A 24,749-nucleotide genomic window follows, 5' to 3' on the forward strand; every position below is an offset into this window, starting at 1 on the left:
CTATGAGCTTGCTGGGCAATCTGTATAGCTTGTAGAAGGTTCATAGCGTTCTGCTGAATGACCACAAGATGTCACCATTGAGCCAACATGCAACTCGGATTAGTTGCTAAAAGCCCCAGTTCAGGAACAGATGATTATTATAATTTTTTTTTCTGTTTATATAGCACTCTACATAGTACAAAAAAAATAGTGCGGTGCATCATTTATCTTTTTAAACAGTGATAATAGCTGGATCTGCCAAATTTGATTTGATCACTGTAGTGACATATAGTAGGTATAGTAGTCAAATGTATTTGATTAAGCACTATAGTGACACATAGTAGATAACAGTAAATTATTTAGGCTACCCGCTTCTACAGTAATTTTCCTGGTTTCAGCATCAGAAACACTTTCTATATCCATTCTATATCTATATTGGTATTTAGCCCTGTCTGTAAGTCATGCCTAGCCTAGGCTGTTTAGCTATGCAGAGTTCTCCTCCCAAAGCATTGTGGGAGACCAGGCATTATTTTTCACTGGCTTCAGAATTGTCAGTATACAAACATTCCTTAGAGCTTCACCTGACAGGACTAGAAAATTTTCAGAATGTAAATCAGGATAATGAGGCAAACACTGACTACAGTAAATCTATAAATATAGAAAATAAGCACTTTTATTCATTACGCTATTTTCACTTCAGTTCCTCTTTTGACTATACTTTGGCTTTAATAATGTGGCATGTCTCATTTTGTTTTGGCAGAGCCCAGTGCTGCAGTATCTCTATTACCTGGCACAGATCCCCATCGCCATGTCCCCCCTCAGCAACAACAGCCTCTTCCTGGAATACTCCAAGAACCCGCTGCGAGAGTTCCTGCACAAGGGCCTGGTCGTGTCTCTGTCCACAGATGACCCCATGCAGTTCCACTACACCAAGGTGAATGAATGCAAATCACAAGCCATTCAAAGTCTTTGTGTTATGTCTACAGGCTGCCTTCCGACAAAAAACCCCAAACAAAAAAACTCCCAGTGTTCACTGGTAAATATGTCTTGCAGGAAGCTCTGATGGAGGAATACGCCATCGCCGCCCAGGTCTGGAAGCTCAGCACCTGCGACCTGTGTGAAATCGCCAGGAACAGCGTTTTGCAGAGTGGCCTATCAGATAAGGTCAGTACAGGGTGGGCGGAGTCTTTTGGGTGACTTATTGTAGCCAGTTATGGTACACCGAGCATGCTTTGCATGTCAGGGGATCCTTCCATCCACCACCTCCACTCCAGAGCAATGAGAATCAGCCTTTGTTTGTCAATCATAATACTACTACTATTACTATCATTCTGGGTCTATCCAGAACTGGCACATTTTCGGCAGCAGTTTACAGAGTTTATTAAACAGTTCATGCCATTAACTGTTCCTCAGAGGAGGCTCTGTGAAGCTTCCCCCCCCCCCCCCCACAATCATCACAAATAAAAATTCCATCATGTTTGGTTAGTGCTACGTTTGTACCTATTTGTGCTGGGAAGATAGTTATTATTTATTACAGTAATAGCACCTATTTTTTCCCAGATAATAACATCAGGCAGCCTCCCATACAACAGCCTATGGATACAAAAGGGTATTTATTTATTTATTGTATTTATAAAGCGCCAACATATTACGCAGCGCTGGGTAGGCCTGTGTTTGTGCTCCTTTGTGCTGCAACAATCATCATTCTATCTTTTCTAGTTTTTGAGATATTTAAGTTTTTATAAAGGTCAAAAGTTCACCCCCCCCCCCCCCACACACACACACACACACACCAGTACAAAGGCTGAGCGAACTTTTGACCTTTATAAAAACTTGAATATCTTGAAAACTCTAAAAGATAAAATTAATATTTTTGAAGCACCAATGAGCACAAACTAAGCACTACACAACCATACCTGTTTTGGGGCAGTAGTGGTGTGGTGGCTAGCGCTCTTGCCTTGAAACGCTGGGTCCCCGGTTCGAATCCCAGCCAGGTCACTATCTGCAAGGAGTTTGTATGTACTCCCCGTGTCTGCATAGGTTTCCTCAGGGTACTCCAGTTTCTGCCCACATCCCAAAAACATACAGATAAGTTAATTGGTTTCCCCTTAAATTGGCCCTAGACTACAACACATGATACATACATTGACACATGATACATTGACACGTGACAAGACAATATATACGCTGTACAGCGGAAGATGTTGGCGCTATAGATACTTAGCAATAATAATAATAATAGTTCTATGTTGTACAGGGGCTGGGTGATTTTACTATCTGGGGAAAAAAAATAACACTAACGAACACATTTTTTATCTTATGTAACTGCTCATAGATTGTCTCTACCCATATATTTTCAAAAGGAGGTAACTTTAAGGTCCTCGTCTATTGTTTATATATATTTATTATGTAAATAAAATGAACAGGTCTCTGGTAGTTTTTAGGGGATAATTAAGTGTAGGAGAGGTAAACGTGGTAGGTATAAACAGGGCCAGTTTAACCCCCGATGGGGCTCCGGGGCAAAGGTAACCTGGAGCCTCCATCGCACAGAAAAATTCGACTTCATCGATGCCCAGATGCTGACACCTCCCCCCGCTGCCAGAACCCCGACCTCCCCCCCCCAATTGATCGGCACCGACAAATACATCCGCTAGTGGGGCCGCAGCACGACAGCAGCGTTTGTAGTCTACCTGTCTCAGCTGCTGTGCTGGAGCCGCTTCCCCATTTTCATTCCACTTCCTGTGTGATCCAGCGCATGTTACACATCATATGATGCGCCAGGTCACACAGGAAGTGGAATGAAGATGGGGAAGCGGCTCCAGCACAGCAGCCGAGAGGTAAACTACAAACGCTGCTGTCGTGCTGCGGCCCCGCTAGCGGATGTATTCGTTAGCGCAAATCAATTGGGGAGGGGGAGGGCGGGGTTTTGGCAGTGTGGCAGCAGCGCGACCACGGTAATGTTAAGGCAGTGGGAGGCTGGGGCTCCCAGCAGTGCTTGGGGCAATTGTCCCCTTGCAATTGCCGGCCCTAAATAAATTGATGTCATTCATTTGTATAAACACTATTTTTATTTAAACATCTAGAAATGTGACAGTGCAACCATAGAACATTCAATAAAAACAATCATGAACTTTTGCCATAATTAGTCACAATATGTTATGTTACATCATCTTTTGTGTCATTGCAGACCCCGCAGGGTGAGAGGATTCTTTGTGGCTTGGAAACATCAATGATTCCCCCATATGAGCCACTAAGAGTATTTAATTGTTATACCACGTTTTTTTTTAAGTGTATCCAAGGCCAAGCGCTTAGCTTGACTCGTTTTGTGAAGATATACTTCACTTCCTCAGGAGGTGTTCAGCCCTTGGGTGGGCAAGATATTTTACCTATATGGAGGGTTAATCGTATATGCATGGCATGTCTGAGGAATCTGTGCCACTGGAAGATCCAGTGCAGAGAGAGGAAATGGGGAGGGGGAAAGGGGGGAGAGAGATGAAGGGAGGGGAATGTCCCTACTCATCTTTAATTTTGATTGGCCAATCACTGACCAATTTTAATACCTTTATGTGGTATGAGACTTTACCTTCACAACCTGGCCTTAGTATTCAAAGTCTGTTGGCCCTCATACTACATGGAGATGGTAAAATTGGTCAAGTGATTAGCCAATCAAAATTGGATGTGTGTATGCACCTTATGGTGTGCAAGGTCTGAAAGTGAAACCTCTCATTTCTTCCACAGGAGAAGAAACACTTCCTGGGTGCCAACTACATGAAGGAGGGTCCAGAGGGCAATGACATCAGCCGCACCAACGTGGCCCAGATCCGCATGGCCTTCCGATACGAGACTCTGTGCAACGAGCTGAGCTTTCTAACAGACGCTATGAATACTGCCGACCTCGCCGTAGCCCACGCACAATGAACACAACCCCCACCTTCACCACCGCGCTGTGAATAACAAGCTGTGACAATCGCCTCCAATCTGCCGAAACTCCAATCCGTCCTTATCTATGGAATAAATATATCTCCACGCTGGAATATGCGTTACATTTATCACAATCCGGGAAGCAGTGAAAGAAAACTGCGACTCCGTATAACGTTTATGTAATATATAGAACTGCTGCACAACTTTTTTTTTTTTCGTTTATAGCAAACTTTATTTATGGCATACGTTTAATAAATGTGACGTTCTGTTCATCTCGCAGTGACTGACATCTGAGCGCAGTATGTGTCTACTGTTGCTTACCGGTACCTGATTTCTCACAATTCACAGCCATGTTTTTTTTTTTAGTTTGCTGTGCTCATTTACTCCGGTCTTTCCTCTGAAACCGTTAACTGTCACTGTAAAGTGATTTCTTTTCCCGTCTTTATAACAGCATGATGTGACATCAGGCGGTCCTGGTTGGACTCAGCGGGAAATTTACTAGTGATTCATTTCCGTACCTTGGCTACTGCTAATCTGGATATTTGTGTATTCAGTCTGTTCTCTTATTTGATTTTTTTTTTTCACTGGAACAAGATGTACTAGAAGGTGACCATCACCAATTTAATTCTATGTGAACGATTCTTTACTTTGAGCCGATAGTGTGATAGAATTGTATGGGCACAGAAGCAATGGGTGCTATAGATCTATAATGAACAACCATATTATCGATGATTCTTAGTATATTTTGCCAATTGCCCCACAAGATGCTGTGAACTTTTAATTTGCTTTCTGCTTTTGTGATTAGCTCGCCGCCTTTGTTAGAGAATTGTGCCCTGGGCTGGTGGTGACAATACAGACCGACTATTGCATAGATTCAGGGTTACTGAGCTGTCATGAGTGTGAACTGCAATGGAGATTGGACATAAACTCTAACCTCACAGGCTTACACCCTCCCAGTGACCAGCAGGGCCGGATTTGTACTCTTTACTGCCCAAGGCCACTGGCAGCAGCTGCCCTCCTTCAGTATAGCCAGATGACCACCACCAGTATAAGTAGCCAGATGACCTCCCCCCTAGTTTAGATAGCCTGATGAACCCCCTTCCCTCCAGTATAGATATCCTAATGACTCCTCCCCCTTCCCTCCTGTATAGGTAGCCAGGTGACCCTTCCCCCTAGTACAGCCTGCTGCCCACCGGCCCTTGATCCTGTGTTGCCCCAGGCCATGGCCTATGTGGCCTTGGCGTAAATTTGGCCCTGGTGACCAGGCGTTTTTTTTTTGTTTTTTATTGTTACAATTCAGCACTGCACAGCTTTAAGGGTTTATTGTGGGGCCATACAACTTAGCAGCCAAATGAATCGTACCGCCTTTTCTTGCATAAAAAAAAGCTATTTTTATAAAAAAAAAAAATTACATGGCAGCAGCAATCAGATGCCACCAAAAGAAAGCTCTGTTGGTGGCATCTGATTGCTGCTGCCATGTGATTTTTTTTTTTAAATTTAAAATTTTTTTTTAAAATAAAAATACCTTTTTTTTTTTATCTCTTCCCTCCCCACGAGATGCAGCACTAAGATCACCTCTCCTAGACATCAACCTATGGGAGGGATCTGATTGTGAGCCACTCGAGGGGACATCTAAATGACAGCGCTGTCCCCAGTACAGCGCTCCGCTAGATCCTAGCACTGTACAAATGCAAATAGGCTGTTTTTTGTTTGTAACTGATCACGGATGCCCGCACTGTTCATTTACAGGCGTCGCACTAGAGCGAGTGCGAGCTTACCTGCAAATCTCCCGCATCGCGAGATGACGCACTGGTGAGTGATCGAGGAACAAGGAAGCCACTCTGCGGGCGCCATCCTGCGTTAGGCAGTCTCAGAGTGGTTAATACAAAGCCTGCATTCAGCAAGGTAGAATAACACAATCTGTTACTGTGAACAGGCCCATAGACTAGTATGGGCAGTGAGATGACATGCAGAATTATTTTGCGATGCAACGGAGCACTGTGAACTAGCCCTGAGGTCCATCTCCGTTGAGACTCTAGTGGGTGTACCTATTAGTATGCCGCCCGGTCACTTGGCGTTGAAACCCCGGCGGCAAATAATATTCCCTCTCTGAATTGTAGCAACTCAGAGGAAAAAGTAATTTGGGGTCCGGCTTTCACTGGCACCCGAATTATATTTAACCACTTCACCCCATAGCGTTTTTTTACCCTAACGGACAAGAGCAATTTTCACCTGTTAGTGCTCCACCCTTTTATTCGCCAATAACTTTATTACTATTTATCACAACAAAATGATCTATACCTTTTGGGGTTTTTTTTGCCACCAATTAGGCTTTCTGTGGGTAGTACATTTTGCTAAGAATTTTTTTTTATTCTAAATGCATTTTAAAAAAAGGAAAAAAAAATATTTCTCAAGTTTTGGCCATTGTAGTTTTAAAATAAAACATTCTCCTGTGGATAAAACCCACATATTGTATTTGCCCATTTATCCCAATTATTAGACCGTTTAAATTATGTCTGCTGCTTCTTATAGGATGGTCAGGAAAGGTACAACGGTGATGTAAGGCAAAAAGTCATATGTTGGGACACCTAACCCTACCAGATAACACATACATCAGCACCTCTGATTAGCATACCAGAGGTTATGGTAAATGCTATTCATTCTTAAAATTTTTGTAGTTGTGCTTTTTACTTGTGGTATCAACACTTCTGAATTCCTCCAATACGTAGCAAAACACAACTATGGCCCAGTGCACACTAAAACCGCTAGCAGATCGTCAAAACGCTAGCGGTTTTGGGAGCAGAGAGCAGATATTTGGCCGGGTGCACACCAAGCGGATTTTGTATGCGATCCACCAGCCGCATCAGCCAGTGAAAACGCTTGGCTATTGTATTTCAATGTGTGGTGCACACCGGCGGTTTGAGGTTTTTTAGCAAACCGCAAACGCGCAGCAGGAGGCGCGTTTGCGGCTTGGCAAAAACCTCAAACCGCCGGTGTGCACCATCCCATTGCAATACATTAGCCAAGCGTTTTTATAGGCGGATGGCTCCAAAAACCGCTCGGTGTGCACTGGGCCTTTGTGATGTTCTGCAAACACGCACAAGACACAACAGTATACACCAGGTGCTTGCATGGGAATCAAGAACACAGCTTCCCTCAGGCAGTGCCACGCTGTCTTTAGATTGGTGAGTGGGAATCAGGAGCAATGTTCATTCATTAAAACAAAAGTTAAAAGTAGAGGAAAATAAAATACAGTTAAACACATCCGGTAAACACAGGATTAAGTGTGTAACACCAATGTAGTGGATACAAATTACAGCATACATCTGTCCTATATTTATCCCCCCCCCCCCAATAGATACCAAAATAAAACACTTGTGTAAGGAAAAATAGTCACCACATTCATTTAAAAAAAAAAAAAAAACATAAATAATTACCTTTGTGAATTGGCTTTTTTTTTTTTTTAAAATATGTATATGTCATGAGGGTATATTCAGTGATGCTCAAATCCGAACTTTGGGTGAATCTGGATAGTTGCTATCCGGATATCACCCAGTAAACCTGGGCGGCGGTGGGGGGGAGATCAATCTTACCTTTCTGACGTCTTCTTCGTCCGTTCCTCGGCACCTCCCACGATGCGCATCACGTGAGTACAAACACTTCCTCCTTCAACCCGGAAGGAGGAAGTGTTTGTACTCGCGTAACCGCCGCTTGGACCACATCGTGGGAGATGCCGAGGGATGGACCGAAGAAGTCAGACAGGTAAGCTTGCCCACCCCTTGTTAAAGGGAAGTAAATGTCAGTTTCCATACTGCTTTCTCTTAACGGGTGCTTTTAAAGGAGTGATTCAAAGCGATCACAGTGCCAACAATCGACTATGGTAAAATAGGAATTTTTGTTGAAGTAATTTTAATGGTAGTTACTTACAGATAAATATCGCAGGCAGACTCTACCATGAATCACAGAATATTAAAAGTAGACAATATCTCACTCCATATTGTCAAGCAGTAGGTCTTAAGGCAAGAAAAAAAAATGGCACCAGTCTATTTCAGATCTAAAGATACTTTATCAAGCACAAATGTATCTTTAATGGAAACAAGCGTGGCCAAAACCATAGTAGGAGTTTAAAGGGCTGTGTAAGTGGCCATGTTCATGTTTTGCCTGCTGTCTGCTTTTGTGCCCTGTTGATCAAGGGCCGGGCAAGAAGGGGCAGTTACACTCATGACCCTCAGCAGTCTCTGACATTAGGTCTAACAATTGGCGCTAGCCTAGTTTAGGGGACCAAGCAGGAAACCTGATGGAGATATTCCACTAATGTGATTGGGTGGACAGCACCCTCTTGAAAGACTAGGCTTCAGATAGGTTGTTGTAAATGATTCCCACAATATTCAGCCAATCACAACGCTTTGTGCTGTAAAAAGGTGCTTAGGTGGAGAATGTTTCCTATGAGGTATCCTGCTGGCACTCCTAAACCAGATTAGCACCCAACAACTTTATGGTTAGTAGGATACTAAATGACCATTTTTGTCAATTGCCCCACTTTACTGCAAACCACACCGGTGTTGGCCAATTGCACTAAAACTCAGTGGGGGGTTGGCAGTCAGTTCATTACTCACTCGAAATGTTATGATAAATAAACCAGGTGAGGAGTGTGCATCTATGTGAGGCACAGCTGAAGCTGATTTCATGGAAATCTGTATCGAGACATGAATGGGAGTAACCATTGCTTATTTTCCATATAAAGAATACAGGTTCCTTGGCAAATCTAAAAATCTTTGAAACTATGACTAAGGGCACACCTTGAGCCCGATACGCGTAAGTTGGACCCTGTGGATGTTAATATCTTATGTGTATTTTTTTGCAATAAAGATAACAGGATTTTTACAAACCACTGCAGTTTACAGATCCCTTCCTCGCACATCTAAAAAGACTGGGAGTGTGCAATCACACAGCAATGCCTCCCCTTTGCTTCATCACATCTCTGAATCTCGCATTACGTATCTAAATTTATCCCATCCAGATCACTGTTGTAGGAATGAATCGCCATGCTGTGTTGTTCACAAATCACATCACTGTTTAAGCTGGTCACGCTGTTTACGGATGTGAAATTGGACTGTCAGTAGGACTTCGCGGCAATCTGTTATCTTATTCTGCCATCCATGTTTTACTTTGTACATATATGAAATGGAATAAAACTGCCACTGCATGATTTTCTGCATCTGTGTGTTTAAATGAGGCCATCTCACCAGGATTTCTGGCTAGGACTGAGACCGACCCCATACAAGATTGGGAAAGAGACCCAGTGCAAATTTGGTCCATGTTGCAGAGGTCTCCTGACATTGAGGAAAATACCTGTTGTACTCAAATGGTTCAATAAAGATGGTTGGCGTTAATAAATGCCAAATTGTATGCACACCATGATTGTTTAATTCATTAAGAGACAACGCAAGTTAAATCTTCTTATGTGCATTAAAGAGACACTGTAAAAAGAAAAACGTCCCCTGGGGAGTATTCACCTCAGGAGGGGAAAGCCTCAGCATCCTAATGAGACTTTCCCCGTTCTCCTCTGTCCCACGGGGGTCTCACTGCAGCCCTCCGGCCCGACAGCCTGTTCAATATTTACCTCTCCAGGCTCCGGCAGGGGCGCTGTTGCAGCTCTTCTGACGGTGATAGGCAGAAATAGCTGATCTCAGTTGGGTCCACACTACTGTGCAGGCGCAGGAGACTTGCGCCTGCGCAGTAGAGCGGCCCGACGGAGATCGGCTATTTCCACCTATCTCTATGGGAAGGAGCGGATACTGCGCCTGAGCCAAAAGGTAAATATTTACATCGCCGCCGGTCCTGGAGGATTTTCACCGCCACTGTGGGACCGAGGAGGATGGGGGAAGCCTCAATAGGATCCGGAGGCTTCCCCCACCGGAGGGGAGTACCCACTAGGGGAGGGTTTTTCGTTACAGATTTTCTTTAATGAAAGTAGCACAACTTATAGTGGGGGTGCGCTACTGGCAGTGTAGTGTGCACTCCTTAGCAAAGGCCGATCCTTGTAAATGCCCAGTGATTGTGACGTATTGCTACCACGATACTTCACTGCCCTGGCCACTACTACGCAACTAGTGAAGTATCGCGGTAGCAATACATCACTATCATGGAGCATTTACAAGGATCGCACGCTACGCTGACAGTAGTGCACCCCGCTTTAATTAAACATGTTCTACTTTCATTAACGCCTAGAAGAAGATTTAAAGGAGTGGTCCAAGCTAAAAGAAAAACCATGAGGATTTGTAACTTGACCTGGGTTCCACATCTGATGGTCAGGAATCTGGGATAGACAGGGAAAGAGAAGGATTGCAGAAAACACGCATTAGACATGATAAACAGATCACTGCATCATGGAAGAAAATACAAGTGATAACAGACAGGCAAAAACTACAATATCTCCGTTTTTGTACTCTGATATTGACACATTGGGCTCTATTCACAAAACTTCTCATAAATGACTTATCACCTAACTGATAAAAAATAACCTTTCAGCACAGTTACAAGCAAAATAATCACTCAAAGTAAGTTGTTCCCGATTAACTTCATTTCACGATTACTTTTCTTGCCTTTATGCCTTTTTCCACGGCAGGTGATTGCATGCTGAATTACAAAACACCAGCGATTTTCAAATTGGTAGGGTTGCTACTTTAACACAGGAATCGTGGTAATTTCCACTACCGCAATTCGATTTTTTTTACAAAGCGCAATTGCTTTCTGGATCGCTTTTGAGAGCGGTTTTGCAATGCAATCCAATGCGTGTGGAAAATCACAATTGCTTAATTAAATTAAAGAAAAATCTCTAGTGTTTGATTAGCTATTGTGATTGCTAGAGGTAAAGGGCCCAAAATCATATTTTTGCTCTTTAGTAACTCAAAAATGTAACATAGATAAGGTGAAAACAGAGGGAAACAGGTGAAAAAACTTGGTGACTCATGCCCAATGTGTTTTTGTTTACATTTTGCCCAGAGTTTCTCTTTGGTACATGGACTTTTGATTTCAGTCTGACGTCTGTTCGATATCAGCTTGCCATTTGTCGAAGTTCAAGTTGACCTCTGTCTCCTATTCACCATCTAACTGGGAAAAGTACAGATGTGCAACTGAACTTAAAGGGACGCCGAGCAGTGCAGAAACTATGGAAAGATGCATTTAATTTTAAAGCTCTCTTTCTCCTCTTTCCAATGATATATAAACCGCCGCCCTACGTCTTTTAGTTTTCGCTAATTTCGCGATTGAAATTGCCACGGCCGCGATTTTAACCGCGAAAATAGAGAAAACTAAAAGGCGTAGAATGACGATTTAGGTGTCGCCAGAAAGAGGAGAAAGAGAGCTTTAAAATGATATCCATCTTTCCATAGTTACTTGTATTACACAGGACGACACTTTCCCCAGTGTCAGCAGCTCCATTCAGCAGAATGGAGCTGCTGACTTTAGGAAAAAGTCGTCCTGTGTAATACAAGTAACTATGGAAAGATGGATATCATTTTAAAGCTCTCTTTCTCCTCTTTCTGGCGACACCTAAATCGTCATTCTACGCCTTTTTGTTTTCTCTATTTTCGCGATTGAAATCGCGGCCACGGCAATTTCAATCTCGAAAATAGCGAAAACTAAAAGGCGTAGGGCGGTGATTTATATATCATTGGAAAGAGGAGAAAGAGAGCTTTAAAATGATATGCATCTTTCCATAGTTTCTGCACTGCTCGGAGTCCCTTTAAAGAGAAGGTCAAAATAAGTCAAAAGGTCCGTGTACACCAACTTTCTGTACCAGCAGTCTCTAGCCCAGACATGGGCAAACTTGGCCTTCCAGCTGTTAAGAAACTACAAGTCCCACAATGCATTGCAGGAGTCTGACAGCCACAGTCAAGACTCATAAAGGCTAATGCATTGTGGGAGTGCCGAGTTTGCCCATGCCTGCTCTAGCCCATTAAAAAGACACTGAAGCAAAAAAAAAAATTATGATATACTGATTTGTATGTGTAGTACAGCTAAGAAATAAAACATTAAGAGCAGAGACATACGTCTAATATTGCTTACAGTACAGGAAGAGTTAAGAAACTCCAGTTATCTATGCAAAAGAGCCATTGAGCGCCATGACTTTCATAGTCGCAGAGAGCTCTGTCTTCTGAAGCTTATTATCTCAACTGCCAGTCACTGCATTGTTTGTTTTTCAGCAGAGAACAGTTAAAAAAAAATCACCAGCCTGCTTTGTTAAATAATTTAGAATGCTGGGGGCCTGTTTCCACTACACACAGAAAAACTGACTGAGGGGGAAGTAGCGGTGACAGAACCGCGGGAAGAATTGAAATCTGCGCCCTGCAGAGATAACTGGTGCAAAACCGGATATAGATTTCAATCAGCACGGTAAGCAGTTAACCAAGAACATCTCTAATTTGTGTTTTTTTCCCTACAATATTCGCCCCAAATAAGACAAAGACAACAACCGTGTTTCTAAATAGCTTTCTTTTATTTTAGACAGTTAAAAATGCTTTTTCTTTTCCCATTTCCTTTAGAGGTCAGTCTTCTCAAAAGTGATATCTCAGCCATAGAAGTGGTCTGGAAGGGGGGGCAGCCACGGTTTTACTTTTTGAATTATTTTGGGACTCCAGCACTGATGTCACTGGTGTGGAACCAGTGATGTCAGTGCTGAAGTCCCAGAAATCAGTGATGGAGCCTGCCCGGATTGGGTGGACCACCCAGGCGGTCCATTTCCTTCTTCTATGACACTGGTGTCCCCAATCCCGTTTGATATCCCCAATTAAGTGTGTGAGAGACACTCTTATTGGCTGCAGCAGAGATGCAGACCTGGGAACTCAGAGACCGGCCCTTAAAAAATAAAAACACCTTGAAATTTAGACCTCCAGACCAGCATCTACTAAATGACAGAATATCCACTTTGCGTGGACTGACCCATTCATTATTGCAGCCACCCCATATCCATCAACAGTGTTTGTACATACTGTAGCTTTTATATGACTTTAACAGGTGAGCATGGGTGGGTGTGGATAAGGACTTCCACTCAAAGACAAACAAACATTTAGTGTACTTAAGAGGGACTGTAATAACAAATAGAATATAAAATTATTCAGGATACCCAGGTTTACCTTATCCTGGTTTTAGCGTCAGAAATGCTTCTTATATTTATATAGTGCTGTATATTGGTATGTAATCCCGCCCTCCCAGTGTGGTTTAACCCAGGCTATGTCACACATCATAATAATCATAAAACAAACAACAGAGTGGCGCTTGGTTCTTGCTTAGACCTGTATTAATTTTTGCTCTAATTATTGCCTGATGAAGCGGGATTGAACCTGCGAAACGTGTTGCACTGTGGAGTATTTGAATAACATTCATGTTAAACAAAAATCAACAGAATTTGTGTCTACTGACACAAGGAGGTAAGTCCACTACTACCGACTCTTTTAAACAGGTTTTTAACATATTTTATCCTGGTATTGGCACCTCTGTTCCAATATTTTAGTCCATTGCCAACAAGTAAAGATGCAGGTGAAATAAATATCAAATCAGGATTTATAATGGCAAAACACACACTAAATGTATAAATGAACATTGTTAAATAAGCAATTTTATTCATTAAGTTATATACAATTCGGTCAGACATGTGTATGGCAGCTGGCGACTCCCAACCTGCGAGTGATCTGTCAGACGGATGTACCCAAACCCAGCGACGCAGATCCCCCTGCTGATCCCATTGTTCGCGTCACTTCCTTTCCCCGCCGTGTAAGGTCAAGCATGCGGCGCTCACCCCCCCTCCCCTCCACATAGCAACCTAGCATGTTCTCAGCTACACAGCTGACGGGCTAGCCTGGCCCAGCAATAGTGCCCAACGGGATCAGCTTCTGATCCCCAATGGATGACATCAGTTGGGCATGTGTACGGGCCCGAAGTTTGGTGTGATCAGGTGATAAAGAACTAACACTAGTACAGCTTTCAGGCTTTGAACATGTGTACAGGAGTCTGTACACAAAGGGAAGACTTTCACAACCAATCTGAGATCCTAAAGAACAGATTCCAGGAAAAGCACTATTTTCAGGACTTCATAAACACCATTCTCCAGAGCCTCGGAATTAAGCCAGGAAGATTGCCTTATTCCTAAACAGCCCTAACAAAACAAACAACATTTCCAGTGATTATGAATTATTCTGGACAACACCATAATGAATACCAACAAATTTTCAGCAAATATTGGTCTATCCTATGCAGTGATCCTATTCAGGCACAAATGTTGCCCAAAAGGCCATCAATCATATAGAGACATGAAGCCAATAAAGCAGATGAGAACTCCAATGACTATCTTGAAGCCTCTGTATCACATGGCTTTAAGAAATTGGCCACAGAATACATTGCTGAAGACGTCTCTGCCATATTTAATTTATTGAAGGAAGGAAAAATAAGCGTATGACCAAGTTAAATGAAACCAGAACTGAAAATAAACTGATGAGAAACAATTGCATCTATTCTCCTACTCCTAAATGTTTTTTTTTTTAAACTTTTGTTTGCGATTATCATGGAAAATAGACTCCGAGGATTTCCAACACCATCTGGAAGCCTAGATGGACCCTCAAGCGACATCGGGACAGCGGCTCCTGACTATCCTGAAACCTGAGATCTTGTGGCTTTAGATGTCAACACCTATCTAGCCATGGTCAGTGCTTTAATGGAGGCTTATGAATAGGAACATCATTCCCCCAATGTTATCTATTCCATGTCTGGATTGGGAGGACTCCAATGACTATCAAGGAGCCTCAGTCCCACTAGGTTTTAATTTGTCCACAGACTACGCCTGCAGGATGGAGTCAATATACCATGAGGGTTCCAATGACTATTGCAGAGCCTCAGTGCCACATTCTGCCGAATTCAAAGAATCTGGACTTTGGATGAAGCTACCGACTCCTCCAACTCCACAGCCGTGCAGACAGTCTTCTTCGGGGAAGAAGCCAGAGTCTGGAAAACAACAAAAAAAATCCTGTGCTGCTGCAAGAGCAAGTTGTGCAGGGTGGAGCCAATATACCATGAGGACTGCAATGACCATTGCGGAGCTTCAGTGCCACCTGGCTTTTTAAAACTGGTTACAGCATACCCTGCAGAAGATGACCGATTACTCTACCAACTCTAACAAGTCCAGACTATGGCTGAAGCCAATAATACCAAGCTCAGCAAATGACTCCAATGAATATCTTAGAGCGTCAGTGCCACATGGCTTTAATAAACTGGCCACAGACTACCCTGCTGAAGACGATACCGAACATGGAGAGCAACTATTCTGCATTTCTGTGAGTTTGTGTGTACAAAAACAAAGAAAAGGTAAGTATCCATCTCTGATGAAGTGAGATCAGGTGAGCAATTGGGTTTGGTGATCCAGACAAATCCTAGCAGTGCTGTGTCTGATGGCATGCAGGCCACCCTGGATCTAATCCAGTAGTTTATGGCAAGATGATCTTGCTAGGAATACCAACACTGACACTGAGTTTGCTGGATCTGAACTTATACAGGCCACCCAGGATCTGATTCAGTATGTTTTGGGCAGAATATCTGAAATGCACACACCACCGATTCCTCTTGGGGAAGCATTCAAAGAGCCTGGAAAACAACAACAAAAATCTCTACTGCTGCTACTGCAAGAGCAAGGTGGAGAATTAGGCTGATGAAGCGATACAAACATCTCCAGGAGCCATGGACCGGACCATGGGAAGGAGGAGAAGGCAGAGAAGGAACCCACAGCTGAAGTGCAGAACTAAAAATCTGTCATTTTGTCACCCGCCTAACGCTGCTGTCCTGAGGTCCTTTTGCTTTTGTGAGGTGATGTTTTTTTCTCAAGCCAAATCTATAACTCTTTGAGTTTCTGGATTTCCCGTTGTGGCATTTCAATTGGATATATTGCGTAGTTTGAATTCCATATCTAAGTTTAGCGTGTCAAGCCAAATCTAACTGCGTTGTTTATATGTAAGTAAAAGTGTTTAATAAAACTTTTTTTTTTCCAAATCCAAGTGTTTTATTTTGTTGTTTAAAAAAAATTAAAATGTAGGTTTAATGTTTTTTTACTGCCTCAGCTGAATGAGTCTTTTAGTGTTCTAGAGCCACAATCCATAAACTAGTACACCTTTGTTCTCTATTCCATGCACTTGAAAGCTCTGCCAGGAAGAAAAGTGTTATGGTTGGTAATTCGTTATTAGCGAGTTACCTATAGTCCAACAACTACATCAACACGAGAGAAATTGTAATTTTTCATACCTCAATTCTTAACTCTTACAGTGAGGGGGAAAAAAAAGAAAGGCTTGGCACTGCAAAAAGATGTTTATCATCAAATCACATGTCAGTTCAGGTACCCTTTAGAAACAGCCAGAATAATTTACAGCTAGAGTGGGCTGGCATCTGCATGGGCAAACTTCTAGCTTCTTGCTTGATGAAAATTAAGGACAATTAATTAATGACACTGGAAAGTCAAAGTTATGCCAGACTTTGTGCCTTGCTAATTCAGGCAGGTATAAATTCAATACACAGAGTTGATTGCCGATTTCCAATAAGCAGTGTATTGGCAAAACGTTTACAAACGGTCTTTTATAGTTAATTACAAACAAACATCGCAACAGCCCTATGTGTGCTCTTTGCATATGCAGGTCCTGCTTTCAAATTTGTAGTGACTGCTTTTCAGCTGCTCTTTCCTCAGTGAAAGCTACTAGCCTAAATGACTAAACAACACAATCTGTTTGTGGCTTATCTGATAATGTACAAATGCTCCACATTCAGACTGCCACTAGAGGGAGCACCTACACAAGTTTATTTACAAAGATTGCAGCTATTGCAAAATTGCACACCAAGCAAGTAAACTGTGATAATGACATCCAAAGTTTTGCATCTGTGTCTAGCAGAAGCAGAATATGATTGTACAGTGTTATGTGCTACATACAGCTGTTTAAAATCAATAAAATACAAGACAAAATTACACTGCATAAAAATAGAATCTGAAATATCAAACTTATTGCTAAGTAACTTATTACTAAATGACATCAAACAAATAAATGAGAACTCAAATTATACCATTAAAGGGCTAGTCCATTCCAAACTAAAATTTCAGATCTGGGTGGGTGCTTGTGGGACTGGACACCTATCCTCCTTTTGGGATCCTCTCACTAGTTGCTCAGGACTTTTAGCTCCTCCCACAAGCTTCTTAGAGCTCACAACTCCTCCCACAAGTTGCTCAGAACTACCCAGTTCTAATCACAAGCTGTCAGAAGACCCAGTTCCACCACAAAAGTTTCAGAGCCCCCAGCTCCACCCACACTGTTTGCAGAGTTCCTAGATCCATGCACAAACTTCTCAGAGCTCCACCTACAAACTTCTTAGAGCTCCCAGCTCCACCCACAAGCTTCTGAGAGCTCCCGCCTACACCCACAAGCTTCTCAGAGCTCACAACTCCTACTACACCTTGCTCAGAACTATCCAGTTCTAACCACAAGCTGTCAGAGGACCCAGCTCCACCCACAAGTTTCAGAGAGCCACCAACTCCGCTCACAAGCTTTGCAGAGTTCTCAGTTCCACCCACACAATTCTCATATCTCCCAACCACCCCAAAAGATTCTCAGAGCTCATAGCTCCACCCACAAGCTTCTCAGAGCTCACAGCTCCTCCCACAAGCTTCTTAGAACTCCCAGCTTTACCCACAAGCTTCTGAGAGCTCCGAACTCCACCCTCAAGCTTCTCAAAGCCCACAGTTCCACCTACAAGCTTCTCAGAGCTCAAGGCTCCTCCCACAAGCTTCTCAGAGCTACCTAGCGCTACTCACAATTTGTCAGAGGACCCAGCTCCATGCACAAGCTTCACACAGCCTCCTGCTCCTCCCTTAAGTTTTGCAGACCTCCCAGCTCTACCCATTAGCTAATCAGAACCTACAACTCCATCAGTATATTGCCCAAAACTCTTAACTTCACCCAACTACCATTTTTAAATCCACCCAGAAGTTGCCTTAAGTACCCATCCAATACAGCCATTACTGGGTTTAGTGGAAAGGAGCAGGGAGGGTGAAGTGGCACTTAAGTCTCCGGAAGAAACCAAGTAATTGCGTGCACCACAGATCCCCACTTAAACCTGAAAAATTAACTGTGAGTGGACGAGCCCTTTAAGCACAGGTAAACACTACAAAACACTACAGTAGCCACCACTGTCATCTTGCCAAGTCCAAGGCTTGTAAGCGATTGGTAGATTGGCAGTCATGTGACAAACAAAGTGAGCTGATGCTTCAACTGAACCAGTAGTGCATACATTCAAATCTTGTAAAAGTTCCATGAGGAACGTAACGAGAACCAGTGATTATTATGGCAATACGGGCGCTGCCATTTTTCTTTTTGTTTAAGAAGCTGTAGTTATGCTCATCCTAGGCACAAGGCCTGATTTTCTACATTACAGTAAGGATAACGTAGACCCTTAGAAAATACGGGGCCTTTCACAGTGATGACACAGGCGGTCACTGTACCCACCGGATTATATACCGAGGCATTAACTGCTTCTGCAGGGGCGTAGCAATAGGGGGTGCAGAGGTATCGACCGCATCGGGGCCCTTGGGCCAGAGGGGCCCCCGAGGGGCTTTCCCACAACTACAGTATTAGCTCCCTATTGGTACTGTGCTCATAATAATCACTTCTATAGATACTTTTAATATTGGTAATCATTAACAAACTCCTCCTCATCCCCTTCTTGCACCTCTGACACTGTAGTTGCCATTGGCAGGTTTTGGTGCGCCGTATCAATTGTTATGTATAGAGTGCTTGGGGGGCCCCATGTAAAACTTGCATCGGGGCCCACAGCTCCTTAGCTAAGCCACTGTGCTTCTGGGTTTTACCCAGGATTCCGAATCACGATGCGGCTGCCAGAGGAGGGTAGTAATGCACACAGTGGAAAAATGCTAAATGAATGACTTGTGTATTTAGGAGGCGTATATAATCAATATTATAAAGAATATTTTTGTAAGTGAAAGTGGAGTTCCACTTTAAATATTTATTTATGGTGTCACTCTATATTCATCACCTTTTAAAGACCCAAAACGCATGCTTACCTAAGAAGAGGGGAGCCTCTGGATCCTAATGAGGCTTCCCTCGCTGTCCTCTGCTCCCCCCGTTGGCGCTCGTGGACCCTCCAGCTGATCAGAGCTGGTCTCCTCCTCTGGCACAAGCGTGGCCGCACTGCAGTGGTGTGAGCACGCCGCGCAGGTGCAATACGGGTGCACTCCTGCTTGAAGAGGCACGCCGCTCAAATCCGATTACCGGCAAGCCCTTGTCAACGACGGGGGGACTAGTGGGCAGCAAGGGAAGCCTTATTAGGATCCAGAGGCTTCCCTCTTCTCAGGTAAGTATGTTATTGTGTACCCCAGCTTCGACTTGGGTATACGTTAAAAGTTTTTTATTTTTACTTAATGGATCGATGGTCACTATTTTTTTCAGTTAGTGTCCATTAATAGAAATGGCTTAGTATCGTCACTATATAAAATATTCACAAAGTGCAAACCAAAAGTTATCCTACGTCTACGTGCAACACAGAAATATGGCCTCCGGGTTATGAAGACCTCAGGCCACTTAGCTAAATATGTAGTGGAAATGCATACAGTATGTGACTATTTACTAATGGGAGGGTTGAGGTCCTACTGATCCCACTCATCATTCACACATCCTATACCATACTCTATAGCCATGTGGGAGACCCCAATATCAAGAATCTGCAACACTACGGACTCTGCTGTCTGCTTCCCGCCTCCAGCCAGCTGATTGGGCCATGATTGAATATTATCTGGCCAATAGGGTCATCCCTTCACAATCATATGAAGACTTGATGAATATATGGGGATCTTATATGAAATCGATGAATATATGGGCACATTAAAGCCAACCAGAAGCGAAAATAAACGTATGAGGTCACGAATTGTATGTGTAGCACAGCTAAGAAATAAAACATTAGTAGCAAAGAAAAGTGTCTCATGTTTGCCAGTACAGGAAGAGTTAAAAAACATTAGTTATCTATGCAAAAGAGCTTCTATGAGCTCTTCGACCAACTGGGTAGAATACAGTCCTGTTTTCTGAAGCACTTTAATCAGCCAAGAAACAGTGAGAGGCAGCTTGAGATAAGGTTCTACTGCAGGGAAGTTCAAAGGGTCATTATTTCTGCTTTGTTTTATAGCTTAAAACAGTGTGGTTTCTAGACTGCAAATACGACAGAATGATGCAGTGTTATAAATGAAGCTATACAAGTGAAAATAAAAATATGAGACATTTCTTTGCTACTAATGTTCTATTCATTATCCATACTACACATACAATTCATCATATCATATACAGGTTTTTTCCGCTTTAGGTTTGCTTTAACCCTGTAAGAAATGCCTATCCACGTCCTTATCTATTGTTTAAAGTGAACCTCCGGACTAAAAATCGACTCAGCAGCACTGAAAAGGCTTGGTGTTTCTTTAACAGTTTCACAGCATCAGAACTTTGTTTCTCTTATCCAAGCCTCATTTTTAGCTGCACAGAAGAAAACTGCCCAGGCTTTTTTCCCCTGATGCTGTGCAAAGCATGATGGGATTTCTGATTTTGTTATTCTCTTTCTGCTGTTTTGGTGCAATTTTTTTTTTTTACATTTTGAATTTGAAGCCTAGTGTGTACAGCTGGGAGGGGTAATCAGGACACAGGATAGTTGGAACTGTGTCTCCTGCTCCTTGTCACCTCCTTTCAACCAAAAAGATGGCTGCCCTCATGACAAAGATGGCAGCCCCCATGAATCACAAACATTTGCCTGTTCTTTTAAAACAGGGTGGGTAAGAGATTATATTACCTATCTATTCTAATTAATATAACTAATGTAACTTGATGACAGTATGTTTGTTTAGGCCGAAGTTCCCCTTTAAGTGAAACTCCCTGTTTTTTTGTGGTGTGTCATTTGTCTACTAGGTAAGGGAGGCTTTCAGTAATTTTGTTTAAAGGGATACTGTAGGGGGGGGGGGGGGGGGAAGGGGGTCGGGGGGAAATGAGTTGAACTTACCTGGGGCTTCTAATGGTCCCCCGCAGACATCCTGTGCCCGCCCAGCCACTTACCGATGCTCTGGCCCCGCCTCCGGTTCACTTCTGGAATTTGCGACTTTAAAGTCTGACAACCACTGTGCCTGTGTTGCCGTGTCCTCGCTCCCGCTGATGTCACCAGGAGCGTACTGCGCAGGCACAGACCATACCGGGCCTGCGCAGTACGCTCCTGGTGATGTCAGCGGGTGCGAGGACACAGCAACGGCGGGTCCAGAGCATCGGTGAGTGGCTGCACGAGAACAGGATGTCTGCGGGGGGCCATTAAAAGCCCTGGGTAAGTTCAACTCATTTTCCCCTGACCTCTTACAGTATTCCTTTAATACAGTGTAATACAATTTAAATAATTATTTAACTTTGCCTTCAGTGTAGGCTGAAGGTCCTTCACAGGTAGCCCATCTACAGAACAGAACATCTGCCGTCTGTGCAGTCGTTCTGTGAATCTAACTGCCCATTGCTAAGAGAAAGAGTAAACTTAGTGACTTTACATTCAGGATATGGGGCAGCCACATGTATTTCCTTTTTGTTCTGCTTATCCTGTGCCCCTAATGCTACAAGCCATTGATCCACAATGAACATGCAGATCAGGTGCTCCAATTTATAGCTCTGTACACACGCTGGACCGCAGTCCTCGGAAACAAATGACGGGTTGGCTGATTTTTTTTTTTAAATGCCCCAACAATGGCAAAAGAGAGAAGCTAACATCCATGTAGGTCGGTCTGTCCTAGCAGATTGGTTTGGATGATAATCGCTGTTAGTCGTTTGTACCAAACGATTGACCCACGCAAGTACTTAATGGCCTCAATTCACCAAGAACAGTTCGGTAAAATATTTTCGGTCAGTGACCCAGTCATGCTTGGCGAAATAAAGTTTTTCTGATTTCTGAAATATCGAACACCTTTACTTGATTTACTGAATGCTTTAATCTTTGTGAATTGAGGCATCTACTGCACAATTCAGTAATTTACCTCACTAGTTGGTCCTCAGTTTCACACTTCTGATAACAATCCAATTGGTGGATGGACTACGGAATTCAAATGTGTGCCGTTGTTTCATTGCTAACAGCCTGTGATGGCTTGTTTTCCCGACGACTGCGGTCTAGCGCATGTACAGAGCATAAGCCTGACCACCCTAATTCCATCCTCGTCTCAGGTGTGTGATTCAGAGACTGCTGGAGCCAGAAAGATCAGTAGGACATGCAAGGTTTAAATGGAAATAAATATGGCAGCCTCCATCTCACTAAATCTTTTTTGAAAATGTAGAGAACTTTTACAGCCTCCAACCTCACCAGGATGCTGGCAATTTCCACCTTATACTAGAAGTGCTCAGAAATGCCAACAGTGATATATCTTCTGTATCTTCAGTGCAGTCAACACGTTACTGCTGATTCCAATCCCAATTATGGTTTCACACCCTTAATATACCCTCTGCAAATTGTAATCAATCGCTTGGGGTTTGGCTTTACTTATGGCCGTACGAGAGGCGGAGTACTGTGCCAAAATTACCCTGCAGGAGATAATTCACCCACCATCCTGTAGCTGTTGAAACTGGCCTAGCAATGCCATTATCAGTTAGGATCGTGGTATCCCCTCTTGTTCATTCCTAATGTGATGAGAACCAGAAGCACGTCAGGTTTTATCAGTAGTGTGACCCACTAAAAGGGGACAGATTCACAAAAACCTGAAGAAAAAGAAAATGAGAGGTTGCTGTAGCAGCTTGTTGGCAACCAGATTTCCTTGTTCAACCAATCAGGTTTCTTCCTTTGCTTTCTGGAAATGTGAAATAAGAATTTCGATTGGTTGCTCTCAGTAGCCTCTCAAGATTGGATTTCTTCTTCTTCTTCTTGTCTCAAGTAGTAATTAGTCGGCTTGCAAGGAGGCCACAAGCCTGCTTGACCCGCCACCCCAAAAAGGAGGCCATGCCTTGGGTACGATGTGGCGAGATAGCATTTTCCTAATAAGTCTTTCATGTCTCACCTAGCAACAAGAAAGGAAGAAGATTGGTTGCTAGAAAGTGAAAGGTTGTAACATCCAAGTATTCACATGTGAGGCCTTGTAATGTCAAAAAGTAGATCTTTTCAGGAGGCGGCAGACCATGTGACTTAGTGGAAGCGAGAGAAAGGAAGGATGAGGCCTCACTGCAGTCAGAACATGGCGTCATTGGGCTGCCCAACCTCATCCGCCAGGTTTAGGATGTAGTTAGCCACGTCCTCTTTTGTTGGCGCATCAGAGACTACCCAGGAGTCATTTGCGCCCGTCACTTGCAGGCGGCAGATTGGACAGTTGCGGTTCCGATCGCTCCTGTTGAAGAAAAAGAGGGGGGTTATCGTTAAAAAAAATGTACCAAGAGGGACATGACTTGTAAATTCCACTTTTCTTAAAAAATGCTGCATGCCTGGTGTGCCATGTTAACCCTCCACCTTTTACTGACCCAAAACAAGTATGCAGGTCAGGTGTTGTGCGGCTGGGTAATATTTGTTTCACAATTTACAGTCCACAATAGTGTGTTCACAGACACCACCGTGCAAAGAAATGTTAATCTAAACTTAACTCTTTTTAGACTGAGTTTATTCTATTTTATTATTTATCCCTTTAGCAGGGACATTTTTTCAGTACTTTACAGAGTTATTTCACTGACTCTCTCCTCAGAGGAGCTCACAATCGAATCTCTACCATAGTCTAAATAGTTCCTGTAGTGAAAAAAGTGCCCCTAGGGTAGTGATAGCTAACCTTGGCACCCCAGCTGTGGTGGAACTACAAGTCCCATGAGGCATTGCAATACTCTGACAGCTCTAAGCATAACTCAGGGAGGCAGAGGCATGATGGGATTTGTACTTTTGTAACAGCTGGAGTGCCAAGGTTAGCCATCACTTTCCTGGGGGCATAGTTACCTCAGGAGGGGGAAGCCTCTCCCCTCGTCCTCTTTAGCACCCCTAAACCAGCAATGGGACTCCCGAAACATCAGCAGAAAAGGCTTGTTGGTGGGGTGTGCAGGTGCAGTAGCAGCTTTCCGTTGGGCTTTAGTGGAAATAGCCTAGCCCTATCATGGTCCGCTTTACTGCGCTTGTGCACAGTATGTGACGCCTGCCGGAGCTCGAGCAGGAAGCCACTACTGCGTCTGTGCACAGTATGTGACGCCTGCCGGAGATCGAGCAGGAAGCCGCTACTGCGTGTGCACAGTATGTGACGCCTGCCGGAGCTCGAGCAGGAAGCCGCTACTGCGTCTGTGCACAGTGTGTGACGCCTGCCGGAGCTCAAGCGGGAAGCCACTACTGCGTCTGTGCACAGTGTGTGACGCCTGCCGGAGCTCAAGCAGGAAGCCACTACTGCGCCTGTGCACAGTATGTGACGCCTGCCGGAGCTCGAGCAGGAAGCCGCTACTGCGTGTGCACAGTATGTGACGCCTGCAGGAGCTCGAGCAGGAAGCAGCTACTGCGTCTGTGCACAGTATGTGACGCCTGCCGGAGCTCAAGCAGGAAGCCACTACTGCGTCTGTGCGCAGCAGTGACGGGGATTGTTTTTTGTCTAGGGGTCCAATCGGTGGAAGGGGTTTGTGTCGGATAACAGGGAAAGCCTCTTTAGGATCCGGTGGCTTCCCCCTGCTGAGGCGAGTTGCTGCTAGGGTAGATTTTTTTCATAAAAGGTTTACTTTAATGTCCTGTCATATTATTATTATGCATTTATATAGCACTGACATATTCTGCAGCACTTTACAGAGTACACAGTCATGTCACCGACTGTC

The 24,749-nt window shown here is 43.6% G+C and overlaps 2 protein-coding genes across 7 annotated transcripts in view; one reads left to right on the top strand and one right to left on the bottom strand.

Moving 5' to 3' along the window:
- The window catches only part of AMPD3 (adenosine monophosphate deaminase 3), a 102,083-nt gene extending 97,884 nt beyond the window's left edge, over positions 1 to 4,199 (top strand). For all 5 annotated transcript variants that reach the window (XM_068260713.1, XM_068260710.1, XM_068260711.1 and 2 more), the window contains 3 exons: positions 740 to 913; positions 1,033 to 1,143; positions 3,718 to 4,199. In XM_068260713.1, coding sequence (XP_068116814.1) covers positions 740 to 913; positions 1,033 to 1,143; positions 3,718 to 3,897 — 465 coding nt within the window. In that variant the 3' untranslated portion in view covers positions 3,898 to 4,199. The remainder of the gene's footprint in view (positions 1 to 739; positions 914 to 1,032; positions 1,144 to 3,717) is intronic.
- Positions 4,200 to 21,289: 17,090 nt separating this feature from the next.
- RNF141 (ring finger protein 141) overlaps positions 21,290 to 24,749 on the bottom strand; it is a 72,893-nt gene continuing 69,433 nt past the window's right edge. For both annotated transcript variants that reach the window (XM_068259579.1, XM_068259578.1), the window contains exon 6: positions 21,290 to 23,308. In XM_068259579.1, coding sequence (XP_068115680.1) covers positions 23,152 to 23,308 — 157 coding nt within the window. In that variant the 3' untranslated portion in view covers positions 21,290 to 23,151. The remainder of the gene's footprint in view (positions 23,309 to 24,749) is intronic.

Source organism: Hyperolius riggenbachi, chromosome 11 (assembly GCF_040937935.1).
Source record: "Hyperolius riggenbachi isolate aHypRig1 chromosome 11, aHypRig1.pri, whole genome shotgun sequence".
NCBI lineage: Eukaryota > Metazoa > Chordata > Amphibia > Anura > Hyperoliidae > Hyperolius > Hyperolius riggenbachi.